General features: G+C 41.9%; 1 protein-coding gene across 1 annotated transcript in view; it reads left to right on the plus strand.

Annotated features, from left to right (window-relative positions):
* FOXO3 (forkhead box O3) overlaps positions 1-25,190 on the plus strand; it is a 121,102-nt gene extending 95,912 nt beyond the window's left edge. Inside the window, exons 2-3 of the mRNA XM_077779955.1 lie at positions 4,666-6,101; positions 20,467-25,190. Coding sequence (XP_077636081.1) covers positions 4,666-6,066 — 1,401 coding nt within the window. The 3' untranslated portion in view covers positions 6,067-6,101; positions 20,467-25,190. The remainder of the gene's footprint in view (positions 1-4,665; positions 6,102-20,466) is intronic.
* Positions 25,191-26,213: the final 1,023 nt, after the last annotated feature.

The following is a 26,213-nucleotide window of genomic DNA, read 5'->3' on the forward strand; positions in this document are numbered from 1 at the left end:
AGAAAAATCATTCTAGTCTTGTCAAAATTCCTCCTTTATTTCAGCTCCCAACCCCCAAACTAATGTAAAATTCTAGAAATACAGACTGTTTGGTATGGTATATGAATTAGTGGAAAACCATAGAATATTTTTAATGGCGGTTTTTATAGTTTAAAATACATACAAGTAGGGGGGCACCTGGCTGGCTCAGTCGGAAGAACACAACTGTTGATCTCAGGGTTGTGAGTTTGAGCCCCATGTTGGGTGCAGAGATTATAAAAAGGATAAATAAACTTTAAACAAATAAAATACAGTTCACCAGAAACTACTTTATAGACCATAATGTAGAAGTCTTTAGAGAATATAGATCATAAAGATTTTACAGTTGCCTTGTTTTTATAAATCCCACTTCTCATTCCTGGGACTGACATGAAGGAGTGTCATCCCTTTGAAATCGTATCACCATTCATATCACCATTAACTTTTGTTATCAGGGAGGTGTGGGGAAACATCACATTCCTGACATTTTATCTGGCATTTATTTATTTACCTTTTCCTGCTTTGCCAAAATTTAGGTAGAGAAACTAGTGATTAGAATCATGACCTGTAAGAAAACTTTGTTAGGGTAAGGGAGCATTTGAACGGGAAATGGACAGAGGGGCCATATTTATTGGTCTTTGGTTTTATAAGTGGATTATGGATTTTATAAATGGGAAGCTGGACAGCCTGTATGTTTACAGGCTGCTGAGATAGGAGACTGCCACAATGGTGGTGGCAGTTTCTGTGCTGTCTTGGTCATGTAACCTGAAAAACCTGTCTGAGTATTGTGTAGGTAATATGCCTTAGGGCATGCATTCTGCTAGTAATAACCTCTAAAAGAAGAGTAGAGCAAAGATTGGAAACTGAAGCTAGTCATCGATTTAACAAGTCAGGTTTTGTTCAGAAGAGCAGTTAACATTGGTTTGTATGGTGACCACTGCCCTCTCCCTAGAAGGAATGCTATCATGGCCACCTTAGTAAAGAAACACAAACATGGGCTGTGTGAGACTTCACTTTCCCATTGATTCTTCTGAAAGACTTTCCTTAAAAAAATTTTATTTTTAATTTAAGAAAGACCCATCAAATTATTATCCCTATTTCATAAACAGAATTATAGTAATAAGGTTGTGCTTTTATATCCTTCTTTCTTACATGTTTCTTTAAATGTTAACAGAAATAAGTCAAATGATAACTTCTAACTAATTTGGTGACAAACCTGTGAAAAGTTATAATAATTGAATTGGAGTTTGGAAAACAAATTTCACTTTGGGTTATACAGACAGTGTGACCATGTGTAATTATTTGATATCTCTCAGCCTGAGCCCTCCTATAGATGATGAGGGCACTGATACCAAGTTTGCAGGTGTATTATAATGATTAGAGACCATGATCTAAAAGCCATAGCCCAGTAAGTGGCAGTGTTGTAATTGGGCAGGCTCTCATTTCTTCACCCTTGAGGTCAGGGACCTGAGCCCTGACATCTTGTCCTGAACTTCTGGTCCTAGATATGGGTATTCCAGCCCCACATGTCCTTACAGAAGCTTAATTTCTGTCTCCAAATTTTAACCAATTGTAGCATGAAATTTTATTAAATTATACATTGTTGAGGTTTAGAGTTGTAGTAATAGATAACTGTTAGAAAATTCACATAGGGCATTTAGGAATTCTGTAAAGTGTTACTTTTTTGTGTGTAGATACATTGGTTTGGAATTGGTGAAACTAAAAATACATTAAAAAATATTGTTCCTTAAGTGCTTTTTTAAAAAAGTTTATTGAGAGAGAGAGAGAGAGAGCGTGCACCCGTGAATGGGGAAGGGGCAGAGAGAGAGAGGGAGGGAGAAAGAATCCCAAACAGGCTCCGCACTGATAGCAGCCTATGTGGGAGTCAAAGGAACCGTAGATCATGACCTGAGTTGAAATCAATAGTCTAATGCTTAACTGACTGAGCCACACAGGTGCCCCCCCAACAAGTGCTTTTTAAAGGGGGGATAACTGGATATTTAAGGTTGGTCATTATTAATCCTAAGTGTTGTATGAACTCTTCCCAAAATCTAGAGCAAAGGGGGCTGGCCAGGGATCCACATTGCTCCCACATAGTTTCAGAACCTTCCTGTTTTTTCAACAAGAAGTTTAAGTTTTTTATTTAGTATATCTAGTCATTTGAGTACTCAGCTAGTAGGACCACCTTGCACTTGCCTGCTTTTTAAACCCTACAGAGTGAATTTTTAGAACATGCTTCAAAGTGTTTTACTTTTTAAAAACATAATTTCTGAACCATTAGTAGAGATGCCATTATACTTTTTTAAAACCAGAAGAGTAAAAGGGAATCAGTGTATATAGTCTCCTGGGCAACATTTGTCTCATCAGATCCTCAGTATGCTGCTTGTTTTTTTCTCTCAAATGTGTCTTTATGGCTATATCATAGAAATGCCAACTTATGACTGATGGTTGTTCGTGTGCATTGCCTAACCTGAACTGCAGGGCCTCCTTACATGGGAACATGAGAAACACTGAGTATTTTGAGTTATTTACTTATGGTAAGATCCTGCTGACTTTTTGAGTTTTAAAAACATTCTGGTAGAACACATGTATTTGTATCTTCTACATAATTCAGTTGGTGATTGCCAATTTTTTTTAATAACTATGATAACTTTTAGGATTGTTTGTATTTCATATACAGCACTAGGCAATACTTTTTAACTTTAGCAAATAAAAATTCATCTGTCCTGTAGTTTCTGTTCCAGATGTGGAGAATACCATCAATTACTCTCTTTTATTGCTCACGAGGCATTTTATAGATTAGAATGAGCTGGTATCAGGTGATGAGCTCTCCCTACCATGGACTCTGTGTTTTATAATAGCAATAAGAACACCCTGACTTGGTAGCATGACCCGTTCCCATATTATCATATATCATTCTTACATCATCCTTGTCAGGGAGGGATGGTTTGGATGTTATTATGGCTATAATGAAGATAGAGAAGTGAAGTTGTTGCAGACAGATTAAATGATTTGCTCAAGGTCACATGGTTGATCAGTGGCAGAGATAGGACTGCATCTAGGTCATCCTAGCCAACCAGGCTTATCTACCAAGCCAAGAGGAAGATCTTGCAAGATGGATGCAGTTGTTAGGATTTTGAAGATATTTTGCTCTATTTCTTTTTTTTTAATCCTTTAATATGAAATCGTTTTAGATATACAGAAAAATTGGAAAACTACTTGAGTTCTCATATCTCAACATCAAGTTTCTCCTGTTGTTAACATCTTAATCTAAAGTTTAGTACATTTGTCACAACTAATGAATATTGATACATTATTATGAACTGAAGTCCCTACTTTATTCAGATTTCCTTCATTTTTACTTAATGTCCTTTTTCTGTTCCAGCATCTCATCCAAGATGCTACTTTACATTTAATTATCATTCTTCCTTAGATTTCCTCATGAGTCTGATAGTTGGGAGGCATACTCAACAGACTTTTTTTTTTTTTTTTACACAAATAGTTTATTGTCAAATTAGTTTCCACATAACACTCAGTGCTCATCCCCCNACAGACATTTTTAAAATGTCCCCTAATTGGGGTTTGTCTGATGTTTTTCTCATAATTAGACTGGGGTGATGGATTTTGGAAGAAAGACTACAAAAGACGGTGCCATTTTCATCACATCATATCAAGAGTACATATTATCAACATAACTTAGCCCTATTGATGTTGACCTTGATCACCTGACTGAGATAGTGTTTGTTTCTCTACTGTAAAGTTACTTTTTTCCCTCCTTTCCATACTGAACTCTTTGGAAGTTACTATGCTCAGACTGCATTGCCTGGAGGGGAAATATCTATATAAATTATTTAGAATTGTTCTGAATGGGCAACCTGCCTATTTCTGTCAACTCAGCAAATTTTACTCTACCATTTCTTTCTTCTTTTTTTAAATGTTTATTTTGAGAGAGAACAAGAGTGTGAGTAGAGGAGGGGCAGAGAAAGAGAACCCAAGCAGGCTCCGCACTGTCAACCCAGAGCCCAACATGGGGCTCAATCTCACAAACTGTGAGATCATGACTTGAGCTGAAATCAAGAGTTGGATGCTTAACCCAGTGAGCCACCCAGGCACCCCACTGTTTGTTTTTCTTATGCCTGGCAGACAGGCATGAAATTATGGCAAGAAGAGATGAAGTCATAGAAAGGATAGGTAACAATTCAGTTACACCAGTTCTGAGTTTATAGAAGTGGTTAATAAAAGGGAGATGCTGTCCTTATTCTAGTGGAGGAGGGAACTGTAAGAGAATAAAGTGGCCCCTCGAGTGATTACCTTAAAGAGCCAGGGAGGTTTGCTGCAAAGTGCAAAAGTACTGTGGTAATAAATTATTTAAGTGTGAACTTCAGTGTAGGAAATACAGTTCTAGAAAGGACAACAAAACTTAGGAATTTGGGGAAACAATGTCATTGACATTATACATTTCTAGCGTCTCCTGGACATGAAACCATCTCCCACCTTCTAAATACCAAAATTGGCCATTTACAATGTTGTCACTGAATTGCAAGCTAGGTGGGGAGCATATCATACAATGAGTCTGATTAACTACTTCTGGTTGCTTAGTTTTGGATCATTTTGTCTCATATTCTTCATTTTCCATTCTCTCTGCAGAACTCTATCCGGCACAACCTGTCACTGCATAGCCGTTTCATGCGGGTCCAGAATGAGGGGACTGGCAAGAGCTCTTGGTGGATCATCAACCCTGACGGGGGGAAGAGCGGGAAGGCACCCCGGCGGCGGGCTGTCTCCATGGACAACAGCAACAAGTATACCAAGAGTCGTGGCCGTGCAGCCAAGAAGAAGGCAGCCCTGCAGACAGCCCCTGAGTCAGCAGATGACAGTCCCTCCCAGCTCTCCAAGTGGCCTGGAAGCCCCACGTCACGCAGCAGTGATGAGCTGGATGCATGGACGGACTTCCGCTCACGCACCAATTCCAACGCCAGCACGGTCAGTGGCCGCCTGTCACCCATCTTGGCAAGCACGGAGTTGGACGACGTCCAGGATGATGATGCACCACTCTCCCCCATGCTCTACAGCAGCTCAGCTAGCCTCTCACCCTCTGTAAGTAAGCCATGCACCGTGGAGCTACCACGGCTGACCGACATGGCAGGCACCATGAATCTGAATGATGGGCTCTCTGACAACCTCATGGATGACCTGCTGGATAACATCACACTCCCATCGTCCCAGCCATCACCCACTGGAGGGCTCATGCAGCGGAGCTCTAGCTTCCCATACACCACCAAGGGCTCCGGCCTGGGCTCTCCAACCAGCTCCTTCAACAGCACGGTGTTTGGACCTTCGTCTCTGAATTCCCTGCGCCAGTCTCCCATGCAGACCATCCAAGAGAACAAGCCAGCTACCTTCTCTTCCATGTCACACTATGGCAACCAGACACTCCAGGACCTGCTCACTTCAGACTCCCTCAGCCACAGCGATGTCATGATGACCCAGTCGGATCCCTTGATGTCTCAGGCCAGTACTGCTGTGTCTGCCCAGAACTCCCGCCGGAACGTGATGCTTCGAAATGACCCAATGATGTCCTTTGCTGCCCAGCCTAACCAGGGGAGTTTGGTCAGTCAGAACTTGCTCCACCACCAGCACCAAACCCAGGGCGCTCTCGGTGGCAGCCGTGCCTTGTCGAATTCTGTCAGCAACATGGGCTTGAGCGACTCCAGCAGTCTTGGGTCAGTCAAACACCAGCAACAATCTCCTGTCAGCCAGTCTATGCAAACCCTCTCGGACTCTCTCTCAGGCTCCTCTTTGTACTCAGCTAGTGCAAACCTTCCCGTCGTGGGCCATGAGAAGTTCCCCAGCGACTTGGACCTGGACATGTTCAATGGGAGCTTGGAGTGTGACATGGAGTCCATTATCCGTAGTGAACTCATGGATGCCGATGGGTTGGATTTTAATTTTGATTCCCTCATCTCCACACAGAATGTTGTTGGTTTGAACGTGGGGAACTTCACTGGTGCTAAGCAGGCCTCATCTCAGAGCTGGGTGCCAGGCTGAAGGATCACTGAGGAAAGGGGAAGTGGGCAAAGCAGGTCAGTGCCCAATGCTATGGCATTTAATCACAAAGTGGGGTTAATTGGGGGGAGGCTGACTTCTGTTTATTTTGAGCTTTACTCCACATTGAGGAATTGAGAACCATGGAGCAGTGGTAAACAATAACATGGCTCCCAACGTGTTCATCTCCAAGTCAGACAGGGCCATCAGGTGCCCCTTTCCACAGTTTGCTGACAGCTCAGGAATTTTACTGCCAGTAAAAAGAACATATACACATTCAGAGATTTGATTCTTTTTTTCTTTTTTTTTTTTTAAATCCATTTGTTCTTGTTTACTTTATGACACAGGTCTCCTTACTTGATGGAAGGATGAGGATAGAATGGAAAGGGGGGAGGTAGGAGGACCTTAGGTCACACAGACTTCAAGGGTAAGGACCCAGCCAGAAGACATTCTTAGATGCTCAGGTCCCACACCACCGTTGTCGATCTTTGAAGTTCTGATTTCTTCATCTTTTTCCAGTAAAGTAACAATTTGCACGTACTTCTAATTTAACTGTAGAATATGTATTCTGGACTCTTTCATACATGAATATTTCTACTAAAAGCAAGATTTGTTAGGGGTTCCTAGGTGGCTCAGTCAGTTAAGCATCTGACTTCAGCTCAGATCATGATCTCGTGGTTCATGAGATCAAGCCCCACGTTGGGCTCTGTGCTGACAGCTCAGAGCCTGGGGCCTGCTTCAGGTTCTGTGTCTCCCTCTCTCTCCGCCCCTCTCCTGCTCCCTGTCTCTCATCTCTCTCAAAAATAAACATTTTAAAAAATTAAAAAAAAAAAAAAAACAAGATCTGTTAGTTTCTTCACTGTAGTACTAATTATGTTTATTAGTGTTCAGCATATAAGCATTTAGAGAGCAAAAGATTAAATTGAAAGCCATTTTTATGTGAGTGAGAAACAGAGCACTTGGTCATGTGCTTCTTGTTCCTCAGTGTATAAGTGAGGTTCCTGACAGTGAATTGAGCTATGAATGGGGGGCAGATTTGTTTTTTTAATTGTGGTATTTTAATACTGTTGGAACAGAAGGATCATACAACATGATAAAAACATTTTTAAAAAATCAGAAATCAAGGGTTCAGTTTCACGTCTACTTTTTGGCTACTATCAGGAGTATGTCACTTAGCTTCTAAGCCTCAATTTCCAGTTTTATAAAATGAGTATAATAGCCCCTTTTTTACTTCACAGGGTTATTCTAAGCATCAAATGCACCGAAGTTTATGGAAGGGTTTGTAAAACTGCAGTGGGCTGAAATATGTATGGTGTAATTAGATAAACATACTGATTGATAGATGAGTAAGCACAGAGCCCAGAAAGGTTAAGTAGTTTGCCGAAGGTCACACAGCTGGACCCAAAATCCCTATTTCTTGAATGGCTTGAACCATGATAGTTTTCCCTAATTTTCTCTAAATAGAAAAAAATACTACGAAGTGCTCTGAACTGGAGCCAGTGTAACAGAAATAAACAAGGTTGCCCTGAAACTCTCCTTGACAAGTAAGATGAGCACTGGGGTATTCTCCTGATAGATTTGTACCCCTAGACCCTACCCATGTTCAAGAGCTCTGTCCTGTGCCCCAGCTCCTTTTTTTAAAAAATCTCAGTAAGCTACTTATATCCTTCTTTAAATGGTGTAAAAGGGAAATGCGATTCAGAGCCATAAAAACCCGAGCCTTGTTTAACCCTCTGCCCTGTGAAGGAATTACATGGGTCCCCTATGGTGAGCTCCCTGCAGCTCACAGGGTAGTTGTAGAAAGGGGAGTGTCAAGAGTGTTGTGGTGCTGCAGCTTCTCAGCTTTCCCAGGCATAAGCAGGCCCCTGATGGGACTCAGACATCTGTTTTCAGTCATTTAATAGCCCTTGAGATGGTAAAAAGACTGTAATGGAAGCTAAATAGGGTGATACACTTGCATGCCATCCAGTTCAATACCATACCAGAACTCAGACTGGTGAAGACTTTGCCTTGAGAAATTTAGATATTTGGCCTCTAGAAGAATAAATAGTTTGTCTTCCTTTAAGAAGTGGAATGTGATTGTGGCTTCTAATGACCCAAGTAAATTTTAATTTTGGTGGGTTTGTAAGGAGGCCCACTTTCTAATTCATTGAAAAGAGTTCAGAAGAAAATGTATCAATTTTTGTCTAATTTTTCAAGTGTAGGATTTCTTTTTAGTCGAATAGCAGACCTTTCTTGTATATGTGTAGTTCTCAAAGATTGTATAAAAATATTTTAAGGGATATTTAAATACTTACATTTTAAAAACATTTTAATGAGTTATTTGGATAATAAATAACTACTTTGGGATAATGCATTTTATTGTTATCCCCTAATGGAGCCATAGGACCATTTAGTCACCTTTTTCTCACAACATTTTGAGGAAGTTCTTTTGAGAAGATATTTTTTTCATTTAAAAATGAAAAGCCCATGGAGGAGGACACTTGTGGGGATGAGCACTGGGTGTAACATGGAAACCAACTTGACAATAAACTATTTAAAAAAAAGATAAAATGATACTTCTCTCTGAAAAGAAAAATGAAAAGCCCCAAATTTCCTGAAAGTAAACTAGCTCAGTGTGATCAGAGCAAGAGAAGAAACATCCTAAAGACAATGGGGGGCTTTGAGGGAGTCTGGTTTCTAGGTTTAGGATTTCCATATTGCTTTGTAATGAATTGCTCTTCTAAACTGCCAGGAGCAATGTGGCCTAAAGTATATTTACCTTTAAACTTATTTTGTGTCTATCACTTTATTGACTCTTCTAAATTCACAGAACAGGCCTGAAGTCACAAACCTCAGAACTCTTCTCTCCGAAATGAAGTACCCCAGCTTCCCAAGAGTTGTTCTAGAATAGCTTTCTTGGTTTGGCTTTTTTTTTTTAAATTAGTCATCATGGTAATNCCCCCTTTCCTGGTTTAACTGAAGGTCATGTGACCCTAAATTGGAGTTGTCTAGTTGTGGAGTTATGGAGCAGTTCTGTCCAGTTAGTTGACAGTCTTGCTGGAGAGCCATGGAGAGGTGCTTCTCTGGAGGTCTGGATGTTTCACATACATCATTCATCTTAGACTACGTGTAAAATCCTTTGACCTGTGGGTCTATCTGGAAAAGAAAAAAAACCATACATTTTTATGGGTGCCAACTACTGGGATGTGAAGGGCACTTTCTTCTTTATAAAGCGTGATGCACATACTTCCAAATTGGCAGCAGAGAGGTCTATGAACTAGTGTGGTGGTTGCAATGCCAAGCTCCCATGGAGCCCTCCTGTGTCTGACGCGGGTCTCCTCTCAGCAGGAAAGCAGCCTTAGTCCCACTTTAGTCTTGAGGTCAAAAGATGCCTAAGTTCACAAGCCCCTTCATTCATCTTCATCTTCTGACATTTGGAGACCCCATTAGGGAACAGCCCAGTATTTAGTTTTAAACTACTTTGCGATAAAGAATGGAAAACATCAAGAAAGAATGTTTCTACATTCTAATATTCTTTCCACAAAGTGGCCCTAGTAAGAGATACATGATGATACAGAATCATAAAGAAACAGTGGTATACTGGTGTGAAACCAGCAGGATCTAGGGCTGCGGGCCATTTAGAATTTATATTTAGGCTGCTTTCCAAAAGGAGCATATCTTTGATACTTGTTGAACTGGTATTTGAATGCTGTTATCTGTTATGTATTCATGTTGGGGAATAGACCTAATTCTGACCAAATAGAGGCAATGTAGGCTGTTTATGTCGTGATCTTTCTCTTGATGTAGATATTTCTGTGTTAGACAGTGTAATGTATGATAAATATGAATCTGTAGGTATTGCATGGAGAACATACTCTGTTACTTGCACTTGTAACTGTAGTTTTGTTACAGTATGCCAGCCTCAAGAATTCTGCATCTGCAGGAATCTTTATTCTTACCTTTAAAAGAGCCTGAAGTCTGAACTGTCATTCATTGAGAGAATGGCTGTCTGGATCCTTTTAGTGTTGACAACAGTAAAGGAAAATTGACACAGCTGTGAAAAGGGGTTTTCTATGCAGAGGCTGGTACACTCCTTACATACATTCTTTTCCTTGGCAAGCCGTGATTCCCAGCCCTGAGGCTGCTCCTCCTGGGCACAGGGACAGAGCCTGAACGACTCTCATTTTAAGCAGTTGCATTAATAAATGGCTTTCTGGACAGTCTCTTGGGCCACAGAGCTTATGTGGAACATGAATAAATGGGGTGAAAATCACCTGAATTACTACTGGAAGTTCTTGTAAACTTTAAGCTACCATTAAATGCTTTTTCCAGGGTTCATAATGCTCAATACTCAACATCTTATAAATAAAGTTTCAGGGTGCCTGGGTGACTCAGTCGGTTTAACATCTGACTCTTGATTTCGGTTAGGGTCACGATCTCATAGTTTGTAGGATTGAGCCCTGCATCTGGCTCTACGTGGACAGCACAGAGTCTGCTTGAGATTCTCTCTCTCTCTCTCTCTCTCTCTCTCTCTTTCTCTCTCTCTCCCCTCCCCCCCAAAATAAATAAGTAAAAAAAATAACCTCTTCTTGAGTACAGTCTTCCCCCAGGTGCCACATAGGCTTCTCATAAGGCTTCCCTTTCTGTTTAGAGACTAGAGAAAGGGCCTTGCTGGGATCTGCTTCTGTGCTATCACCAGAGAGATTGGCCAGGGGTCTGCCTTGTTCCTGGGCCAGGTAGAAGAATGTTTGCTGACTGCTTGCTCTTCCTGACTTGAAGATGCATGCTTTAATGCTAGATTTCCATTCCAAGGTGGAGAATCCCCACCTTGTAAGAGGCATCCCCTGTTTCACCCTAGATTTATTGATGTGTTCCTTTGATTTAAAAACACCACTTTCGCCCATCATCCAAATTGTTTTGAAGTTCCAAAATTTAAAATGAGTTAAAATTTTGTTTTGAAGGGTGCCTGGGTGGCTCATTTGGTTAAGTGTTCAACTTTGGCTCAGGTCATAATTTCGTGATTTGTGAGTTTGAGCCCCGCATTGGGCTCTCTGCTGTCAGCACGGAGCCCGCTTCAGATCCTCTGGCCCGCTTGCGCACGCTCTCTCTCTCTCTCTCTCTCTGTTTCTCTCTCTCTCTCAAAAATAAATAAACCTTAAAAAATGTTTAAAAAAATTTTTTTTAATAAAATTTGTTTAAAAATTTTTTTGTTATGAAAACTAGTGGTACTTCTGATATTTAGAGGTCTTGTAAATCACTGTTTCTCAAAGTGTTCACAGAATACTAGATCCTCAAGGAGTTCATGGGTATTAAGTAGTAAATGCATTCTGTGGTCAAATAAGTTTGAGGAATACCATGTTAAAGTGAAATGGGGATGTTTCCAGCAGGGCTTCTCAGAGCCTTTTTTTTTTTTTTTAAATATAATTTATTGTTAAATTGGCTTACAAAACAATGCTCATCCCAACAAGTGCCCTCCTCAATGCCCATCACCCATTTTCCCCTCTCCCCCACACCCCCATCCACCCTCAATTTGTTTTCTGTATTTAAGAGTTTCTTGTGGTTTGCTCCCTCCCTCTCTGTAACTATTTTTTTTTCCTCTTCCCTTCCCCCATGGTCTTCTGTTAAGTTTCTCAAGATCCACAGAGGAGTGAAAACATAATGATACCTGTCCTTCTCTCAGCCTTTTCAGTATATGTTATGAACCTTGTAGGTAGGATTATAGTGTTTCCTAAATTCATTTGGTATCTTGAGTCAAATCCTTTTTCTTCAAGAAACCAGGACTAGTGTTCTGAGAGAACCCCTAAAGACATGAGCCAGCTACCCACTTCAGCTCACTGTCCCTGGGGTTCTGCTGTGATGGGAACAGTGGATTTAAAAAGCCTCCTTATGACCCAGTCCACGTTAAGTATTGTATGTGTGGTAGAGCAGAGGGGCTGTGGGGTTTGTAGTCGGCTTACATTTTCATGGCTATGCCATTGAGTCAAGTCACTCATCTCCCTCAGTTTCAGTTTGCTTATCTGTGACATGGGGTTAAAATGGAAACCTACCCCACAGAGCTCTAACATGAGCTAATGTTCTTTAGCAACTTTTTAAAAGGTTATTTAATATTTATTATTACTTAAAATGGCTCCAGAGGTTAATACAGAATAAAGGAGCTAGCCAAGCAAGCCAGTGTTACATTGTTGGCAGAAAGAGCAAGTACATTCCTCAATAAACTAGAATCAGTCCAGTTTCTTTTTATTAAAAAGGTATAGCAATTGCCTGTTGGGTGAACCTTTTTGGTGAGTTGCCCTAGAAGTCCCGCCTACCAATTTGGAGATGCCCATGAGAGAAGCTATTGTTTCACTAACAACCCTCTGTTAGGGCACTTCTGACGCAGATGGAATGAAGAGGTTTGTGTGTGGTACTCGAAGTGGTCCCTTAGCATCTTTAAAGGATTGCCTGAAAATCCTAGCTGTCTGGCCTCGGCTTTCCTTGGGGTGTCTGTCAGTATCCAAAAGGCTGGGAGCGCTCTGCGGAGGGAAAAGCCTCTCCCTGCCCCTTCTCTGCTCCCTCAGTGTGGCTTCTGCTGGTAGGGAGCCTGGAAATCTGATCTTCCCCTTCCCACTGCCAGCCCATCCCAAGCCACGCAGAGAAATAAAGAACTGTTCCAGCCCTCCTAGGGCTGTCTTGAGAGCTGAAACCCCAAAGCTTGCCCCACAATAAATAATTTGATGTTGGCAGTGGTCTGGCTATAGACACCCCCACCCCTGAGGCTGGTGGTTTACCCCCTTATTGGCTAATGTGACACAACTTGGGATTCCAAAAATGTGGTCGCTGTGCCCTTACCATCTCTTCCAGTGAAAACCCAGAGAAAATGAGCTGTTCTTCTCTAGGAGCTTTCCTCCCAAAGAAGGAGGACCAAGGCTGGAACTGAAACACACCACCCCCTAAAGAACTGCTGCACACTTGGGTGCAGGTGCTGTGTTTTGTTTCTCTTCCCAGTAATAGATGTGGACCGTACTCTTTAATTCTAGATTTTCTGTTTTTAATAACCTCTTTTTTGCTAAAATCTATGATGTTCATTTATTAAATGATGAGAATTACTTAGTCATGGAAGCCTCAGAAAGTAATTCCAGTGTTTCTGAAGGATGAAACGTTAATTGCCAGTCTTGGTTTGATTGGAGGTTTGCATATTAGTATGTCTTTTCTCTCCCCTCCCCCTCCATCCTCTGTCTCTCTCTGATGAGAGAAGTCTGGATAGTAAGATTTTTTTTTTAAGTATTCATGTCTGTATGGAGTGTTTGATTTGACTCCCTAAAGGAATTTAATGGCCAAGAAGAGAAGGCCAGTGGTTCCGAGGTTGAAATTTTAAATTAATTTCCTGTGGGTTTCCACGTATACATGCCATTGTAATTAACTGGAACTTGCACTGGTCATGTGTATGTTCAGAAATGATCAGAAAGCAATATAGCCCAACATATCTGTAAGTATTCAGAAAATAGGTGTTGACTGGTAGACTTATTACAAGGTGTCCCTTTCCTGCTGCTTGAATGCCTCAAGCCAAAGCACTCTCTGTCTAGCCACAGTCAATCCAGGTTGCCTGCCCACTGGGGTGGGGGTCCCGTGGAAGGGAGTTCCAGGCACCTAGTAGGCTGAGCAGGGAGATGAGGGCCACCCATGCCATACAACATGTGGATTTACCTCACTCTTGGAGTCTACACTTCTGGCCAGACTGTTGACCTTAGGATGGTCCTTTGTCTCTGTTAATCTCGGAGCCACCTTGAGACTCTCCTTTCAGTTCCCTTCTTGGTTTCCTTCTTGTGTTGTGCTGATATAATAGTTGCATCTTGGCCACCACCTGTGTCACCTGCATGTCATAGCATACCTTACAGGTAGACTATTTATAGAACTAAAATAGCCGATTTGTATTTTCAGTTTCAGTATCACTTTTGGAAAAATTAGGTTATCTTCAAAACCTTATATATCTAAAGCAGGAAAAGAAGACTTTGGAGACCCCTCTCTTCTGTACCTGGTTGTGGAACCCTTGGATGAGCTGGCACACCAGACTTACATTTCCAGGTCTAGTGTGCCCCNTGCAGTGAAGTCACACAGGTGAACATAAACATGTGGCATTCAGCTCATGGTTTATGGCTCTATGCATTTCTTCCTGGACTACAGTTCCCTCTTGTTTGTAAGTGGTGAATCACTAAAGCACTGATAGCAATTTCAGAGTTAGAGCAAGAAAACTGTTAATTTGGGGGCTAGTAGTAAAGGTGTGTATGGTAGGGTATACAGAAAAGATGGGAGAAGGTAAATATTAAATACTATTTTAAATTTTTAAAAAATGTTAATATTTATTTTTGAGGCAGGGGCAGAGAGAGAGGCAGAATCCAAAGCAGGCTCCAGGCTCTGAGCTGTAAGCACAGAGCCTGATGTGGGGCTCGAACTCACAAACCATGAGATCATGACCTGAGCTGAAGTTGGACAGCTAACTGACTGAGCCACCCAGGTGCCCCTACTATTTTAGGTTTTTCGATTGTTAATTGTTAAATTAGTTGAATGTTAAAATTGTGCCTTGCATTGATCTTTAGGTGGTTTCATCTTATAAGAAACACAATTTAGAAAGTTCATTAGAAGTCATCCTCCCCAGAAAAGGACAATAAAATTTTATGTTTTGTCCCACAAGCAGTAGGTTCTGCCTGGATTCAAATAAGATTAAATATGAGCAAATGTGAGTAGGTTTAAAATGCTTCATGGAAGCTTATAGCATTTAAAGACTGCTAAGTATTTGAATTGGCAGAGGGGAAGAGACGCCTATTCCAGGAAGATGTTCGTTCATTTCTTCAGCCAGTATTTCTTTTGTGCCTATTCTATATTTCAACTTTCTAGTCTACTTAGGACATGAAGAAAATTTTGTATATTATGCTTCTCGAGGGCAAATACCATGTCTAAGATACTGCTCTTAATAGGTGTCCATAAATGTTTGATTTGGAGGTTTTGCTCTGCTTTCAAGGAATTCGGCATATTGGGGTTCAATAGTCTAAAAAACTAACCATCTGAGCACTATGTGATTAAGTGCCAGGTGAGTGGTTTAGGAGTTTAGTGGTGAACAGCCTGGGGAAGGTGGGGCTGGAGGTCTCCTGGATGTATGGGTTGACTCACCTGGGAGGAAAGCAAACCAGGTAGAGTGTGACTGAACCTGACCATCGGGTGAGGAGGGGTTGTTCCCATCAGCAGTAGTGGGAAACAGCCCAGTTGAGGACAGTGGAGCCTGAGCCCACAGGTCTCTGCCAGCTAAGATTTTGGGATACATAACCATGAGTCCAAAAAGATTTAAACACTGCTTAAAGGCTTTTTGCCTTTAAAACAGTTCTTTAAAAGAATGTAATACAAACTTTACATGCTATGCTATGTGGTTTGAAAATCTAAGACTCTTAAAAATATGAAATCTCTACAACTTTGCTGTTGATGGTAAATTAATATGTATCCTATTTCTGCCATGATAATCACTATATTCGACTCTGGATGGATAAAGACTATTGGTTAACATAACCTCTGCCCAATATAAAGACAGAGATAGGATGTTCTTCAGTGAAATGTATATTAACCAGCAGTAATGCCTACAGTTTAACCCAAGGGAAAGTCAGTGCCTCTCGGCAGATCAGCCCTGCTTTCATCCCTCAGCTGTGACATGCTAGGATTGTGGTTCCTTCTCTTCCCCGTTTCCTCTGTGGTTTATCAGTAGAGAGTAAAGGCTGCCTGGAGTGCAGTCCACACTAGGTCCAGATTTTAAAGTGTCCTAGAGGCTAAGGCTTGTCAGTGGACTCTCACCAGCCTTCACAGACAGGCTTCACCTGCCACCTTGAAGAACCCAGGAATTACTGGGACAGAGCAGAACGAAGTGGTCACACAGGTCAAGCTTTTACACAAGCTGAACTTTTTATTTTATTATTTTCTATTTTTGGTAATAGCATGGGTAGCTGAGTGTCTTTCCATTGTCACCTTTGCCATAAAAAGCTTCTTATGTTAAGCTTCCCTATAATATCCCCATCTTCTCTATAAATAATTACTTGCCCATTAAAAAGCATCAGAGCCTATAGGCCGTATTTCCTAGAAACTTGACTTTCCTTTGTGTTGAGGTTCCTCAAACGATACAAATTTGGCCTCTAGCCTGACCAAAAACTTCCACACCTGTTCTGTTTCTCTCATAAATTATTCAGTGTCCAAAGTGGCGAGTTTACAGTATTTGTCAAAATGTATTTTTGTAGAGCCGCACCTCCGAATTCCTCTTCTCTGGCAGTCATGGAGGATGGCAGGATTTGGCCAGCATCGCAGGCAGACGGCTAGACTGTAATCTGCCAGGTCCCTGCTGTCACAAGTGACCACCAGGCTGGCTTTCAGGTGCTTCCTTAAGTCATCTTCATCTCCCACCTCAACCTGGAAGATACTGAAAAATTACCAAATTAAACCGGAGTGTTGGGTCCATGAAGTGTCTTCTTGAGCTGCTCCATGTTTGGGCTGTGAAGATGGGCTCCAAGGGATTTGCTCCCATCTTGGTGCTCCAAAATGAGACATGGCTGCCTAACCCAAGACCCACAAAGAAGCTGTTTTTCCAGTGGTGATACCAGCTACAAAAGCCTCAGTGGATGGTGACAGATGGTTGTGGCTCATGATGGATTTGGTGTCCCAGAGATCCCTCTGGGGGCAAAGCAGAGATGGTGACAGGCAGGCATTTCTTTGCTCCCTCGTCACAGGTGGAAACATTCATAGTCTGAAGCCCACACCTGTTCTCTGAACTCCACATGAAGTTTCCTTGTCAGGTCGAGTGAACATTGATTCATTTCCTTCTCCTAAATTTTATCCCCAGCTCGTCCCGGGGGTTGCAGATTTGGCTTAAATTATCTTTATGTGTAAAGAGTGAGGAAAGTGGTGTTGCACTTTGATTATGTTTTTCAGGAAGACTTCCTCCAAACATCTTGAGTATTAGCTAGGAAAGCAGTGGAGATAACCTTCCTGGATTTGTGAGTGTGTGAGTTGCATGCTACTGGCTCGTTTTCCTTCCATGTCATATTTGATATTGGGGTCCTATTCCTTTCCTCTCTGCCAAAAAGAGGAAAACACTACTGAGAAATCCAAATTTGTCACAGTAGAGTTAAAGTTGTGGGAGGACAGCAGTAGGGACTTTTATGTTTTATTTCCAGATTAAAGTTGATTGGGGTTGTTATGTTTTGTGTAGAGTTTTTTTGGAGGCGTTGCCCTTTCTTAGAACATCATGTGATTTAGTGGTGATAATTAGGCAGAAACTTGTCTTCCCTACAGATGCCAAGATTATAGAGGGACTTACTCTCACCAGAGACCAGATGACAGCATCTATAGATATTTTTAGAACCGGTCTCATCATTTGGCTTCCCCATTTCATTTTCCTTGCATCAACAGCCAGATTTCAAACTTACTGGGGAGGGTGTGGGGAGAGAGGGGACCTTCTCCCTATTAAAGTCACTGATGGGACAGGGCAACATTTTTTCTTTTAGGACATTTTCATATTTATTGTGAGTTGGCCTATTGCCTAGTAACTGCAAAATGATGGCTGCAGTTTTCTTCAGTTGTATGCTTCCGTTTCCTTCCAAAAGTTTTGCTCAATCTGATGTGTTTTTAAGCTTAGAATCAGCATCAGCATACTTAAACCTCAGTTCACTTAAACGTTTTCCTTTAAACAATGTAAGAATGGGGGAGCTTTGTTGAAACCCACCAAACTTATACCCAGCCTAAGCATCATTAAATTCCCAGCTGGGAAGCTGGTGTCATCATTTAAAGTGCTCCTTCTATTTGTTTGGTCATCGAAGGAGTCAGATAAACATGTGCAAACAGTGAGCCACTAAAGAACAGCTAAAAATCTGAGGCAGATAAGGAGCTGTGTTTTTTGTGAATATTTTTAATCATAGGGTCTTCCCAGTGAATGGGGATTTGGTGTTCCTTTTAGAAGAATGCTTATATTTCTGTTCAACATTTATCTGATTTCTTTATGTTTTCAAAATCTGTTTGCTTTCTATTGCAGAGAAAAGTCACCTTTATGTCCACCTTTGTGTGGAGTGGGGGTTCTTTATTATTCTTGTGAGAATTGCCTCTAAACCTGGGCCTCTCCTCTCCTTGCTTCTCTTCTAAGCACAGGGGTTTCCTAGCAGATCAGGAGGCATTGCCTGAGAGACCCCCTGGGAGCACCAGGACTTAGTGCCACTGGGGGCCCCAACCTATTCTGTAGAAATGGAAAGAGTTCTGATCAGTGCATTGCCTTTTTCATGATAACTGCTCCCAGAAGATTCTGGGCTTTTTGATGAGGGAATGTGTATTTGGCCTGGGAATTTTCGTGGGTTGTTGCTCTAGACTGCCCAGTGTGGGCCTCCTGCCCCTAGTTTCAGGGCCAATGCCCTGTTCTGCTTAGCATGATGCCATGTTGAGGGTTATAGGTGCCCTCTGCCCTCTTCCCTCCTGCGCTGACCCAGCTCCAGCATGAGAGCAAGCTGCATGCTCTGCCTCTGTACTTGGGGAATGAAGTATGTCACCTTCCCAGTATGCACTGGTTTCCATGGCTGAATAATTAACACCAGAGGGAACCAGGATGGGGTCTGAATTAGGTAATGCTTTACAGCTTCTCCCTTGGCACCTGGGGACTGTAGTCCCCTGATGACTAATTGCATAGTAATGTTAGACTGTGGTTTATTAAGTGTTATTGTGAAGGAAGAAACCCAATACCTTTCCAAAGAACATTGTCTGCACCCCTGTCCATTCATGCCTCAGGGGTCCCAGGAAGAGTAGCTAGAATAGCACTGGCTCACCCTAGATGGCTAAATTTCTCATAGATACTTGGATCTAGTATCTATTTTAGCTTTTTTTTTTTTTTAAAGTAATCTCTACACCGAACGTGGGGCTCTAACTCACAGCCCCAAGATCAAGAGTCACATTCTCTACCAACTGAGCCAGCTAGGTGCCGCTCTTTTAGCTTTTTTATGCTGTGAAGTCAACAAGTCCAGGATAATATTGTCTAGTACCTTTACAAAGCAAAGAATTCCATCAACCAGGGAAGCTACATACTGGAGATGGGTGGGGCCTTTCTTCCATTCGTTCTTGTCACTGCCTCTGATAAACCAACCTAAGTGCTTCTGTTTGGAGCTATAACAAGGGTAACTGTGACCATGGGTATGCAACATCACAAATACTATGCCCTGCTATCTTTCTGAATATTGATAGTGAAAAGTAAGATTGCCAGCCAGTCCAGCCACAAAAAAGACTGAAGTCCTAAATACATTTGTGAAAATTCCAATTGAACCTATAATATCTCACCTAAAGAGGGGAGAAGTAGATGTCTTCAATGTGTGAGTGTACTGATGCATATTTTGTGACTTGCTTGCCTTCTCTGATGAGAAGATCATGAGTTCCTGTTGCTTCACTCAGCTTTTCTATCCATTTCTTGGCTGAGAGCCATTTTTCCCTACCACAACAGTGGACACTGACTCCATAAACAAAAGATCTTAGGTGTTGAGGTCGGCCGTGTCAATTCCTTTAGCTACATCTCTATGAGTACACTTTTTTTTTTTAATCCTTTAACTTTTCTGGGCTCAGGGGTCACATGAAATTTGATAAGACTAAATTCAGATACATTGAGAGGACCTCTCTTGTGCCTCACCATTGAAGACTATTGGAGGCAAAATAATAATAAGTTGTTAACTGTTAAAGGTATGTTTTGTGGGAGAGTTTTTTGGCCATAGGTGTATGTGTGCTATAATTTTTTTTTCTCTGCAGATTTTTAATACCAAAAAAATTCCTAAGAGAGCCCACTTAGAGATTACTTACTCCTTTAATAGTGAAGGAAGTCGAGATGATCTCTGTCCCGCAGTAGGGACTGATTAAGCCTTTGTGGAAAGTGGCCATTTTACTTCCCCCTAGTATTGGATGACAAACGAGGCTGATGAATCCAAACAGCCAGTGGGAGAGAACCGCCAAAGCATCGCTGGTCTGTTTAGGGTGACTACCTTTTCTGGTTTTAGCATGAAAGGTCCATGTCCCAGGACACCCCTCAATCCAGAGGTCTAGAGCAAAACCCCATCTGTACCCTGGACTTACCAACTTAAAAGGGACTACCGAAACACCCCTAACTTACCTTTCTTTGTTAACCTCCCAAAATGAATGACCTCGTTTCCTCTAGGCTTTTTCAACCTGAGAGCATCTTATAATGAAGCCCAGAAATAAGGTAGGTAGTCTCCATGCTTTATCCTAGGTTTTCAGACCTCTGAACCTTGTGTAGCAAAGCAGCTTCACTATGAGTACTGTTAGCTTGGAGGTGAGGTGAGGGGACAGGAGGCTGATGAAGTGTGACGCTGAGGTGCCTACAATTGCTGTTTGCATGCTCTTAATCACCTCTGGTTTTCTTTTCTCCTTCTGCAGACCCTCAAACTGACACAAGACCTACAGAGAAAACCCTTTGCCAAATCTGCTCTCAGCAAGTGGACAGTGATACCGTTTACAGCTTAACACCTTTGTGAATCCCGCACCATTTTCCTAACCCAGCAGAGACTGTTAATGGCCCCTTACCCCGGGTGAAGCACTTACTCTTGGAACAGAACTCTCTATATAAAGTATGCAAAATCTTCCTTGTACGGGGTGACGAGCCACCTGCCAGCAAAGGACAGCACCCTGTCAGCACCACCCACCCTCGTTCAGAGCACACCGTGAGCTCCTGTTGGCGATTCTGTGATGTATTCATATCATGATGGTTTATGGGATGTTTTAAGTGTTGTTTTTGTGTTTGTTTTCCTTTGACTTTCTGAGTTTTTCACATGCATTAACTTGCAGTATTTTTATGTTAAAATGTTAATCATCCTTCTCCTGGCAAATTTAAAAACAGAGGAAAATGTTGTACCAATTACTGTTCTGGCTTTGGGCGTCACAAGCATTTGAGCCCTTGGAACTCCATAAACTAACAAATTACATAAACCAGAGGGGGATCTTCTTCCTTCTTTTGTTTGGTAGAAAACTATCCTTTTCTAAAAACCGAACAATGGCACAATTGTTGGCTGTGCACACCAGTTCAGGACTGAACCAAGCAGAGTGTAGCACTCAACCCAGTGTGTTTTTAGTTCTGAGTCAGGTGGTCTGGTGAGACCCCCAGCACCTGGTCTGTATTTGTCAGGTCCGTGGGGCCCCTGGTCTCCTGGCGTGATCCTCAGCTAATGCAGTGAACAGTGAGGGTATGTTGGTTAGAAATTAGTCTTTTCAAGAAAGAAGTCAGCTCAGCTGCCCACTCATTGCCAAACACCACCAGAAGATTTAGTTTTAAGGAGAAAAGGAAAAAAATGTAGTCCTGGTTTGCTTTGCAGAAGAAATGAACTCACGGGTGAGCGTTAAGCCTGCAGTGAAGAATGCATGAAAAGTACAAACCGGAGTCACTGTTTTCCTAAAACACACACCTTTGATTATTTTCAGCCTTGCTGCGTATAATCTGACCTACTAGACGTGTATGAATGAGAGGCAATAGCATACAAACTGATTTACACACACACACACACACACACAAACACGCACGCAAGTATATAAAAGCTTAGATTGTAATTGTACAAGTGACACAATGAAAGTACAAGATAGGGCGGTTTTGATCTCCCCCCTTTTCTGCTTCTATAGATTTCATTTTGTTTTGTTTTCAAAAAGTTATGGTGCTGTATAGGTGCTTTCTGTTTAACCTGGAAAGTGTGATGATATTAGTTACCCTCTCTGGTAGACAGAATAGTTGGGAACACCTTTGGTACATATGAAACTGGTGTAATGAAGCTCTGATTAGCACAGCATATGCATACTTCTCCAAAGTGATATATGAAGACTCTTTTCTTTGCATAAAAGCATTAGGCATATAAATGTATAAATAAATTTTATCATGTACAGTACAAAAATGGAACATTCTGCATGGACGTTAGGAATACAGGCTAGTACTTCAGCACAGACCTCCCTGCATGAGTTCTCGCTGACACTTGCACCGTGCAGTGGGCACCGACTCCCTTCCACCAACACAGACGTGCCACCCAACCCCCTGCACCTACCACCGGCCGCCAGGGGCCCCTTTGTGCACCTTTGCTTTATAATTCCTCTGGGGGTGATATCGGTGGTGATAGCAGCTCCTAGCATAATGAAAGTTCCATTTGGTATTGTCACACGTCTCTCCCGCCTCGCGTGGGTTGTCATGTTTGAGTGATGGCCCTGTTGATTTCACCCTGCCTTTTACTGAATCTGTAAATTGTCGTGCAGTTGTGGTTATTGTAGACTTGTAGCAATATCGCCTTTTCTAAACTGCTACACGTTTGTAATCTTCATTTTAAAAGTATGTATAATTTTTAAAAATATGTATTCTATTCACGTAGTCTACTTGTCAGTGAGACAGACTTTTGCTTACTGTATTCCTTTATAATAATGCTAGCCGCTTTCTTGGTTCCTTGGTAGTCTGCTATACACAAGAACTGTCGAGCATCCGTGAAAGAAGGCTACCTCTCTGGGTTCCTAAGAGATGCTGCCCTGGGTGGGGATACAGTTTAGAGGCAGCCGCAGCAGCGTGGGGACGGAAAGGTGGGGGGATATCAGGGACAAGGAGAATCCGGCGGGCTTGTGACAGGAGAGACCAGAGAATTTCTCTCCTGAACTCAAAGAAATGAATAAACTAACAAAATATCTATTTGCCTTTGCAGTTTTATAGACCCTGATTGCTACCTTGGCAATAAGAAGAGCAACCCTCAAATGTTTCAACTTTAAAACGTTGAATTCCTTTTAGACATGTGGCTTCTCATTTATTCTCCTTTTTTCTCGGTGTTTTTTAGATTTCAGGCAGAATGTCTGACAGAATGTCCTAGAACCAGATTATAATTTAAAACATCTGAAGGAGGGACAGAGGAGGTATGAGAGCAGGGCAGCCACAGAACACATCAGGAATATGGAGGGGAAGGGGTGCTTTGAATTTGTTGTGTGGTTTTTTCTTTGTTTTTTTAATAATGCAGATAGCATCTACGTGTAGAGCATTGTGGAGAGCCGAGATCAGGTCAGAGTCCCGTGGTGGCGTGAGTTCCAGGTGGGAGTCAGGCAGGAGTGGAACAGTTAGGCCTATCCAGGATCACAGCAGCACCACTTTTAGTCGTGGCCACTGCCAGCTGGCCCCCCACCCGGAGGCCGGGCTCCCTGAGATTCGCCAGGTTCTCAGGTGGTCAGACGGGCAGAGGTGCGACCCTAAGACCTCCATCCCTTATATTGAGACTCTGCTTTCAGGAAGGCCCAACCGTGTGGAGTTCTGAGTGTCGTGGGTCCTTCCCCGTAAGCTATCTGATCTGCAGCCTCTCCATGGAATACTTAGCAGGCTCTGGGGGCCCAGCAGCTGTAATGTTTGCATTCTGATGAGAACTATTCCAGGCTGTCCTCGGCCTCTAAATAAGCTGCTCTAGGGACCCTTCCACTTTTCGATGGGAAATTAGAAAGAATAACTAATGTTGAAAACATGACATGCACTCTGGGGTTCTGTTCTCCCTTCAGGTCTCCAGAACCAGATACCTTTTACCAAAGTCAGAAAAGAGCTTTATCATAAGCCTTCACTGTCCTGGTGTGAGGACGGGCTGCCAGGTTCAGCGTACCCATTAACTGTGAATGAATCCGAGGTTGATTTCCTTTATTGCATTTTCTTCAATGTAATAATTGCTGAAACCCGTGTTTTCTAAAAATTTCACAAGTTTGTCTTTCCTGTTAACAGGAGGATCATGCACACACGTGTAGTAGGAGGGAAATTTATGTGTGTATTTGGTGTTGAGTTCAGGTATTGTGTGCATGTGTCACTTCACCACCCTGAGGTCAGATCCTCATGACTCCTAGCTCAGGACAGCTCTGCCCCGTCTCAGGGTGTCATTTCAGGTGGCTTCTGATCTTGTTAAAGATGGTAGGGACAGACTTCATCTGTACCCAGCGGATCCCACTTAAAGAAGATGGAACATTTGAATCTCTTGGAAAGACCATCAAGAGTAAAGCAGTCATTCAGCTTGCTCATGACATGGACTGGCAAAGGGGAATACAAATGTTACCCTTTCTCTCTGAAAGCAGAAGTAAACCCTGATAGCTCTAACTCTGATTTCCTTTTTCTTGCTGTAGTTGGGGAACATTGTAAGATTAGGCATACTGTTGTATTTTTTAATTTAGCAAAGTTTTTTGTAGACGTGCAATCACTGGCAAAGAGGTACGAAAAAGCCAACCTCTCCTGAAAACTGGGGGCAGTGGGTGTGATGAGGGTAAAGTGAAGCCCTTGTGAAATCATGTCTGCCAAACAAGATCTTCTCCCAGATGCCCAAGTAACTAAAGAGTGTATTCTATTTGATCTAAACCTTCAGTGGATAACCCTTTATGCAGTTTAAATGAGTGAAATATTTTCCTCTTTAGGTTTATTTGTGTGTGCTTTTCTTTGATGAATGATTGGTTCTGAGGCCTCTGCCACACACCAGAATTATTTGTGTGGCTGCTTTAAAAACTGTCCGGGGTCACTTATTTCTCTAAAACTATCTCATTGCCTGGCAATCAGTCTTTTCTCGTATACTTGTCCTAGCACATTATGTACATGGGAAATGTAAACAGATGTGAAGGAGGACCAGAAAAATTAGTTAATATTAAAAAAAAAATGTATTGTGCGTTTTGGCTTCACATGTTTAACTTTTTTAAGAAAAAAAGTTGCATGAATGGAAAAAAAAACCTGTATACAGTATCTGTAAAATCGTCTTACCTGTTTCAATTTCTTGCTCATTCCCCATTCAAACTAGAATTAAATATGGTGCATGGCCATATTCAAACACCTAAGAGTCAAGCAGCTGATACTTTGGTTTGAAGCACCTCATTCTTCTTTCCAAGCGAACACTATCATATTGCATTCTTACTGAGGATTTTGTCTAACCATATGTTGCCATGAATTAACTCTACCACCTTTCTTCTCAAAAATCAAAACCAATTTGATTTGGGAATCTTCCCCTTTCCAAATGAAATAGAGATGCAGTACTTAACTTTCCTTGGTGTTTGTAGATATTGCCTTGTGTATTCCATTTACAGCCGTAATCTAGTTTGTAAACAAGATGGTGACGCATGTAAATAAAGCATCAGTGACACTCTGTCTCACTCCAAGAAGTCTTTTGTTCTCTCTTCCCCATCCTTTAACCTCAGACATGAGCTAGCTGCGTATATGTCAAGGTCTTCCTGTGGAATTCCTTCACAGGCTGGGAGAGGCTTGAGAAACTCTGTCATGAGCTCTCTAAACTTTTTCTCCAGCCAACTTCCGAGCTCCACAGACAGCCAGACAATTTAATAAAAGCAGATTTATGGCATCGTTCATGGTAGCTGATAGTCATTTTGGTGTGCACAGAACCATGTTGCCCTGGAGGAGCTTTTAAGTAGGAAGGCGGGATTTAGACTCTCTGCCTTTACTGAGTGTGGGAGATTTTACCTAATAAGGTCCTCCTCGTGTGAGAGCAGCAGGTGAGCACCGGTCATCAACAGGGCCCTCCTGCATATTGAGAACCACACGCAATATTTCAAGCTTCTGGTGGCAACGGCACAAGTATTTCCTCAGTGTATACATTTAGGGCTTCTCAGTCAAGTGAGGGGGAACGCCACCCTATCATAAAACTAGCCCTCATAGCCAGAGTGACATTTTTCATTTTAAAAGACATAAAAATGTTTCAGCTTTTAGAAACTCCCTAGGATTGGGTTCAAAGTCCCAAGGAATATGATAGATTCTTATTTCAGACCAAGTAGGTAAATATTTTTAAGTTTGCCCTTTAGGATAAATTTTATATTGGTAGAGAGTCATGCCTTCAAAAGTCATGCCTTATGAAGGTAAGACTTCACCATCTTCTAATACCAAAGCCTCCCGGGAAAATGTATTTAATTTGAGATTGCTTCCCAGTTTTTATTTTGTCTCCCAAAAGATGGAACTCTAATACTAGCTATCCTAAGATTCTCAATAGAGAGTTCTCCCAAACCAGGTAAAAATCAACCAAAAACTGATTAAAGTTAATATTCAACAATTACTAAGTAAAGTGTGGCAGAGGCCCAGACTCTAACAGGCACCAGGAGAGCCAGGTCCTGGGCCCTGCCCCCATGAGTTTATACTCTCGGTAGAAGTATTTGCTCCA

This window comes from Crocuta crocuta, unplaced genomic scaffold (genome assembly GCF_008692635.1).
Source record: "Crocuta crocuta isolate KB4526 unplaced genomic scaffold, BGI_CrCroc_1.0 scaffold147, whole genome shotgun sequence".
Taxonomy (NCBI): Eukaryota; Metazoa; Chordata; class Mammalia; order Carnivora; family Hyaenidae; genus Crocuta; species Crocuta crocuta.